The sequence below is a fragment of the Panicum virgatum genome, chromosome 8N (assembly GCF_016808335.1).
Source record: "Panicum virgatum strain AP13 chromosome 8N, P.virgatum_v5, whole genome shotgun sequence".
NCBI classification, from domain to species: domain Eukaryota; kingdom Viridiplantae; phylum Streptophyta; class Magnoliopsida; order Poales; family Poaceae; genus Panicum; species Panicum virgatum.
Genome location: NC_053152.1, coordinates 16,982,119 through 16,990,083, shown reverse-complemented (window position 1 = coordinate 16,990,083; position 7,965 = coordinate 16,982,119). Strand labels below are relative to the sequence as shown.

The window sequence follows — 7,965 nt, the reverse complement described above, 5'->3', positions numbered from 1 at the left end:
CAATATTTATTGATTTTCTTCTTCCACCCCACCACTATACGATTTCTCTCCATTCTTCTCCCGTCCTCCTCCTCATCCCCTCCCCTCCCTTCTCCTCTCTTGAACACTCCGCCGAAAAGTCCGAATTGCTTGACATCAGTATCAGGCCCAGCTCGAGGAGGGGGGTGATTGGACGAGCAGCCGCTGATTTGGTAAGTGTTTTTCATGGGTTTTGGGTTGGTTCTCTCGCGGAATTTCGGCCAGGTCTGGTCCTGTTCTTGATCCGCTCCAGTTTGTCGTGCGGTTCCGTTTCGATTTGCTTCTCGTGCTGCTCTTCTTCGTCCAGCTTGCGTGTTCCCGCTCGTTCTCTGGTGGATCTTGACCGCTTTCTTTCTGCGATTTGATGCTTGTGCTAGGAAAAATCGAATCTTTGGCGCGAATTTGAGCCGACTAGTTGACTGTTTTTGCACCCGTGTTTGCTGAGATCTGTAGGTAGTTTGCTGCTGACCTTCTCCAATCCGCCTTCCTGGATTGGAAGCAAGCTCGCGGTGGTTCGCCGTCGAATTTGCTCGAATCTTGGTGTCGATTTTGAGATGAGCCGTGCCCTGTGTTTCCTTCGCAGTTTGGTCGGTCGGAGCGCACGATGATGGCGAACGCGAAGCTCCAGAAGCAGGCGCTGCTGCCGCCGCGCAGCCCGTTCCCGACGGCGGCGGCAGGGGCGCCGTCGCCGTACGCCGACCGTGGCCCGATCGCCCGGCCGCAGGGCGCCGCCGTCCACCCCCGTTACGGCCACGGGCACCACCAGCGCACGTCGTCCGAGAGCTTCATCGAGGAGCAGCCGCCATCGTGGCTAGACGACCTGCTCAACGAGCCCGAGACGCCAGCAGCGCGGCAGCACGGCCGGGCCGGCCACCGCAGGTCGTCAAGCGACTCGTTTGCGCTGTTTGACGGAGCTGCTGCTGGCGCCGGTGCTTGTGCCAATGGCTTCGAGGGGATGGGGGGACGAGGTGGGCAGCCTGCGTCATGGGCTGGTGTTCAGGAGTACTACGCCAAGCCAGGTTCGTTTGGGAGGGCACATGGCCAGCCATGGGAGCAAGGCATGCCGAATCTGTCTGGTTTCCGGCATGGCGGCGGCCTGCCGATGCCGACAAAAGACAAGGTTGGGGGGCATCATGGACTACCGAACATGTTGAGGGATAATAACCATGGCATGGACAAGAGAACTCCTGATGATGCCAGTCATGATCAAAAGGTTGGGGCGAAGGAGGGTGTGCCGCCGAAGCATGCACAGTCAGAGGCAGACAACAAGCGGGCTAAACAGTGAGTTTGATTACTGCTCAACATGAATTTTATGGTTTCACACTTGCACGATATTGCTATAATAGTCACAATATCAAATGATAATCTGAAAAGATCTAGGCTTTGCACCGTAACATTAAGCTCAAATACAAAAGGATCACCCTATAGCACACACTAATAATAGCACAGTTATGTTATTTAGTGTTTTTCACCTTGAGAATAGACTTCATCATTAGGACATAAGCAGTGTTTTGTTGAAATTTGTTCTGTATGGCACAGGGCATTGAATTACTGTGGGCACATAGTGTGAACTGCATATTCGTTTCATATGTTTCGATGACCACATGTGTGTTGTAACTTAATGAACAAGTGGTATTGAGCAGGCCTACAGATTGCGATGTGCACACACTGTGATATGTGGTTTCCGTACATGCATAGTCAATGGACAGTATATTAGAATTTACCCGTGGTAACATAATTGAGAAATTGGCTATCGAGGCATTCCAGTTTGCAACTTGAGAAGTCTTGGATTAACATGTCTCCTCACTTGTCAGCTATATTGCTAGCAAAATTGGGTTGCAAATTTTATTTACACTGACTGAAAGCAAAGATATCGTAATATACACTTGTCAATTTCTGGAATCATACAATTTAATTTTTAAATTAGGACTTCATGCAGTTCAATCAATCCTATTTGTGGAGAATAGAGATAACAATGATTGTGTGCTTTTTATGCATTAAAGTGTACTTTTCAATTGGTTGCAGGCAGTATGCTCAGAGGTCCCGTGTCCGGAAGCTTCAGTATATTGCAGAGCTGGAGGGTAGAGTTCAGGCATTACAGGTGAGCTTACTGCATGAATGGATTTCATTTCTCTTATAAAATTTGGTGTTATATGCCACACAAAGAAATCAATGTTTGATTATGCAGTCAGAAGGGGTAGAAGTGTCTGCTGAAATGGAGTTTCTTACCCAGCAGAATATTATGCTAGACCTGGAAAATAAAGCTTTGAAGCAAAGACTGGAGAGTCTAGCACAGGAACAACTAATTAAACGCTGTAAGTATTCTCCCTTATAATTTATTTTCTCTTATCTTCAAATTTGCTCTCCACCCAAATCATTTCAATAATTACATTAAGTTTTGCTGAGATATTAATAATGTGACAAGATATGCATGCTAGCTTGAGACATGTCAAATAAAATTCTTCAGTTAACTGGATAGTGGCTCCATTTGTTTCTGGTTTATTCCCATGTTGCATCCTATGATGGTTAAGAGCACATGTAACATCAATTCTTAATAAGCATCTACAAAGATGATAATTTTTTTTTGGAACGATGTCTTATCAACTAAAGCATCCAAAAGAAAAAATAGCAATGACATGCAGACATCTCCCAACTCCAAAGTGAGGCCTTAGCATTTAATAGTTTTTCCAGTAAGATGTATGATGTCTATGCATCTATGGCTGAACCCTCAGCCAAGCTGTTTTGAGAATATTTTTGTTTCTAAATTGTATTAAATTCAGTTAACATACCATTCTTTTTTTTATTAATTCAAAGCCCCAAGGAACCTGTATCTAAAAGCTATAAAACCGAACTACCTACTACCAAGCCAAGCTAAACTTAGCTAATCCAGTTTCCAGCCTTTACCAAGATGTGCAAGGAATTGTATTTGGAGAAGCATGGTAGAACCAATAACAGCTAAATTTTTCTCTAACACGGAGAAGAGTTGCATATCTTTGTATTAAGAAGAAAAAGTGACAAGAACCCTTACAACACACAACCACACACCCCAGTAACAGCTAAGATTTTTATGCAAGTATACATACAACTTCTGTGTGACCACTGAATAGCCCAATGTACATGCTGGTCATAGGTCACAGTGTATACTTTAAAGCCAAAATGAGTGATTGTTTCATATATCAATGCATATTGCTTTCCGAAATGAGCAACTGTTTCATATATCTGATTATCCATGCATATTGCTTTATATCCCCATCATGTGGCCAGTCAAATACATAATCAACATGTCAGTGGTTGTGTTTCATAAGGCCTTCAATATGTTGTTGACTTGTTATATCCGCTTTACAGTAAAATAGTAAATGGCATCTTAAAAATTTAACTGGCTAACAAAACAAAAATACTGAGGACCTATATTTCTCCAAAGTAACTAATTAACCTAATCTGAAACTAAGCATCTTCATTTCATTGATTTTCATTTTAGCAGTGCATTGCTTTGTTGATACTAAATGCGAGCAACGGATTTTTATTCTGATAAGATTTTTTTTCTGAACATTCTTTTCTCAATTTTGCAGTTCAACAGGAGATGTTTGAGCGGGAAATTGGTCGTCTCAGATCACTATATCAGCAGCAGCAGCAGCAGCAGGCTCCTGCTCTTGTTCGCAGTAACAGCAGAGACCTTGATGCCCAGTTTGCCAACTTGTCTCTGAAACACAAAGACCCCAGCTCGGGCCGGGATGCTCTCTCTGGGCCTCTTCGTACTTAATTCTTTTCATCCTTCCGTTCTTGTGGGTTCTATATCAATCGCCACCACTGTGTGGTTGTCATCTCCATCAAGAAAGGAGAAGTGCGCTTGAATCGCGTGAATAACACCGGAAAAGGCTAATAGCTATGGATCTGATCTTTATTCTTTCTGGATATGCACCTGGCGGTCATCCTCAGCTTGCGTCCATTGTTGATGCTCGACCAGTCGGCGGTGTTTAGGTTTTCTTTTTAGCTAGATGCTTTCCATGCATCATTGTACCATTTCGCATGCTAGGGTTCTAATCTGTCACTATCCTCGTGTTTCCTGAGCTTTCTTCATACATTGTAGCCATGTTTGGATTAGTTCTGCCTTATCAGTGGAATGTGGAGCACTAGTCAGCATCAGATAAGTTGTGCTTTGAAAATGTGCCACATCCCTGATAACTGTATGTTGTGTTATTATTTATCAGTACCCAATAAGCTAGTACAAATGAAGTATTAGCATTTTTCACAGTTTCAGGTTGTCCTTGATGCTGCAAGTCTGCAATGATTCTATCAATTGATCAACATTTCAATTTGCCCTATACTAAAGTTTTTTTCCCCTCCATTGGCTCTCAAGGAAATATTGTGCAGTTCGTTAAAGTTTGGTCTTACACTATTCATGACAAGGCTCTATGTTTTCTATTCATGTGCCACTGTAGGTAAGGTTTTAAATTTTGAAAACTAAAGAAGCAAACGCAATAATCAAAACCATAATAAACCATAATTGAGTCAGTTGCACAAACCTAAATTTTTCTTTCTTTGGTCGTATGTAAATTTAGTTTCTCAATGACCATAACTGTGTACGGGGAAGCCCATCATGGTAGATGATGCTTTTACTCCAATCGATAAAACCGTAATAAGTACAGCTGTTGAAGAGTTTGATGTTGGAGCATCCTTATGACTCAGCAACAGAAATGTGTGCATCGAGTACATGTTTGGGAGCATAACTTACATAATAGATATAGTTTCAGTCGCCATATAAATACTGGTGAAAGTAGTTTGCCATAAACTGCAAGAGTTTGTGTTACACAAAAGGAAGCCAGTGCATACATCAATTACAACAGAAACCTCAATCTGACGATGAGCTCTGACTCTTTCCAAAGCAGTGACTTTTGTAAGCCAAGATGTTTGCAGTAACAGTGCTTATCCAAATACTAAGATTTTAGCAAAATTGTCATAAAGCATAGAAATATCGCGTTTGTCTCCACCATGACGGGTGCTTCATCGATTCTATTTCTGACTTATGCAGGTTTCTTTGTCTCCTGATGCATGCTTCAGCGATTCTATTTCTGACTTATGCAGGTTTCTTTGCTCTGTGGTTAGTCACTGCATTGTCAAAAGTCCCTCTGACATGCTGGCACATAACCATCAGATCCTGCAAAGCATCTTTCAGTACATCCTTTGCTGGATCTCCTGCCAATAGAACAAACATGCGTCAGGAGTGTGAGCACCCTCTTCAGGAACTAGAGCAGCAATAGGGCTGTTGAACGATCAGTTGATGGCAACGAGATGGAATCACAGTGTCATCTGATCAGGATGTAAAGTGAAGCATCAATATTACATTAGCAGCTAGTTTTAGCAAAAAACCAACACCTGAAACAAATAACATATTAGATCTATAGTTTCTGGGATGAAACATTCAACAAGTTCCCCAAACACATCTTTATATCCTATATGACAAATGATTCAGTGCATCATGGCCACCACCACCATACTAATGTATTAGAAAAGGTAAGAAACCATCTATGTAAGGTACGAGACATGATTGTAGAAAATAGCAGGAGGACAATGAATAAGATTCTGGCAAATTCATTAAATAAGCATTAAGTGAAGAACACATCAATACAACAGCTTCAGCCTTCATTATATTTGACAATGACCAAAGGAAACACCAGAATAGCAGCATAATATGCCACTTCATAGTACCTGTCGTCTGAACTCTAATGTTGATTTTCTTGTCAGCAGGATGAGGGATGCTATATCCACAAAATGCTACCCTTGGGCTGTGAAGACAGAAAGAATGTCAGATATACAGAATTAGTAGCCTTGCATTACAAAATGTACAAAATTTCTGGTATCCATATCAAATTTTTGTGCAAGGTCCACTGAATGGCGGATGCTTTCCGCCACACTTCTTCTTAACAATAAACTCTATTAGAAAAAAAAAACAGTTTAAGCACTACGATGATGGCAACATTTTGTATGTATGCTTCTTTGGAGTTGACTTGAACATTTCACTTGTCCTATATATTTTGTAAACATGAAATTCAAACAGGTAAAGCTTAGTTCTGGTAAACAAAGCGGTAAAGCTTAAAGTGTTTAACATATCTATGAAAACAAAAGGCATAGCTTTAAGAGTGTCTTGTTTGGGACTCAGGCAATGCATGACTTTATGCTTGAGATGTCCAGTTCTAAACTCGTTAAGAGTGTGTAATTTGTTATAGAACAACTCAAAGTACAGTAAAGGTGACTATCATCTGAGCATCCTCTGTTATACGAATCAAGGGGCTGCACCAAAAACTTCCCTTAACCACAAACTGTTATCACCTGGTAACAGTTGTTTGCCTGAGCTACATTCTTCTAACTAATGACAAAGGTTCATAGTCATGACCCACAAAGGCACAAAGACAAGTGAACATAGTTTCTGAATCCCAAAACTGGAAACGTTTCGCTGTGTTCGCTTGGCTGTGGCTGGTGGCTGGTGCTGATTTGTTATGAGAGAACAGTAATGCTGACTGGCTGGTAGCTGGTGGCTGGTACTGATTTAGTATGAGAGAACAGTACTGCTGGCTGGTTGGCTGACAAGCCAAACGAACAGAGCGAAATTCTGCAGCAACCGGAGTTCTCCCTCCCAAACTAGTAGAAGTAGAAATAATGCAGCAATGAAGTTGCTAAAATCAGGTCACAGATGAGGTAACGGATTCCTTCTCAACTCCTATGTACGGACCTTCGTTTCTTCTTCATCTTAATGAAAAACTTGCCTAGCCACGGTCGCGAAAAAAAGGTAGCCGTTCTAGTGCCTAATGCCACAATGAAAACGTGAAGTCATATCGAAGTCCAAAAGGCAGACAATCGCTGATCATGGCCCTCAGGAAGGATAAACCGATAAAAGGTGTGGTCAGCTACCGGAATTTTGTACCCGGCTGACACTGAGACGAGAAGACCGGTGTTAGATTTCCCTATGCAATCGAGCTACAAACATCAACAGGCCCTGAAAACAACCTACTGACAGTCCTTCTATCCGCTGTTTCCGGAACTGCTTCCTCCTCCAAAGACGCTGTGTCGCCTCAATCGTACTACTATGGCAGCACAACCGCAGCGTTCGGCAGACCGCAAGAGGGATAGGTACGGATTCTTTGGAGACTGGATAATGATGAAGGGGGAACTGGAGTAAAGGATAGCTGGCTTCGCTTACTCCTGGTTGAGGACGAATCTGGCGGAGTTGGCGAGGGTGTGGTCCTCCTCCATGATGGAGAACGTGGACGCGGTCGAGTCCGTCACCGACCCGTGCTCCATCGCCGCGCCGCCTCCTCAGGTCCGGCGAGCTGCTCCCCAAGAAAACACGGGCAAGAGGCTCAAACACTGTCAGGAAATTAGAAATAGAAAAGGTGCGAGGAAACGAACCCAAACGAGGAACCAATCAGGACGCAGAAACTCACCAATTTAGGGAGGATTTGATACCGTGGAGGAAGGAGAAGAAATTTCTCGCGCGGGAGGTGGCGGCGGCGCGGCGCAGTGGTTCGGATTCGGAGCTTCGGACACGGGACGGTGGATGGATATCTCTTTCCACGTTACCGACGGCCCACGGACTACTAGCAGCACGGCCCATCGCGAGCAGCCCACCGGGGGAAGAAGCACGCAGGCCACGTACGGGCCATCAGAAGAGTACTTGGCCCCTTTTGTTAGCTCCTGTGTTTTCTTTTTTCCCTTTTTCCTAAGTTAAATTAAATGCAATAATTAGTATGCAAACTTTGTATGATAGATATATTGTGTCTCTAACTACTTATTTGGGGACTAAAAAACTACTTATTTGGGAGCAGCTAGTTGGATTATCGAAAAGATACGTAGATGAAGAAATGCAGCGCCGGGGATCGAACTCGATTTATAGGGTACACGGAGAGCCCAGATGGTTTTGGAGATGGTGGCGCTAGATCTTTGGTAATGATT

General features: G+C 43.3%; 2 protein-coding genes across 5 annotated transcripts; one reads left to right on the top strand and one right to left on the bottom strand.

Annotated features, from left to right (window-relative positions):
• On the top strand, positions 1-4,282 carry LOC120685814 (uncharacterized protein At4g06598-like). The gene is made up of 5 exons (XM_039967921.1): positions 1-191; positions 602-1,299; positions 2,044-2,119; positions 2,207-2,333; positions 3,588-4,282. The coding sequence occupies exons 2-5, from the start codon at positions 623-625 to the stop codon at positions 3,776-3,778; spliced, it is 1,071 nt and encodes a 356-aa protein (XP_039823855.1). The 5' UTR covers positions 1-191; positions 602-622; the 3' UTR covers positions 3,779-4,282.
• A 450-nt stretch (positions 4,283-4,732) lies between these two features.
• Positions 4,733-7,598, bottom strand: LOC120685813 (DNA-directed RNA polymerases I and III subunit RPAC2-like). 4 transcript variants are annotated; one of them, XM_039967917.1, is made up of 4 exons: positions 7,458-7,598; positions 7,214-7,343; positions 5,725-5,801; positions 4,733-5,211 (listed from the first exon to the last, which is right to left on the bottom strand). In XM_039967917.1, exons 2-4 carry the CDS (start codon positions 7,312-7,314, stop codon positions 5,093-5,095), a joined length of 297 nt encoding a protein of 98 aa, XP_039823851.1. In that variant the 5' UTR covers positions 7,315-7,343; positions 7,458-7,598; the 3' UTR covers positions 4,733-5,092. The 4 variants fall into 4 exon arrangements, with proteins under 4 accessions (XP_039823851.1, XP_039823853.1, XP_039823854.1 ...); XM_039967919.1 differs by having other exon boundaries at positions 7,423-7,533; XM_039967920.1 differs by having other exon boundaries at positions 7,480-7,532.
• Positions 7,599-7,965: the final 367 nt, after the last annotated feature.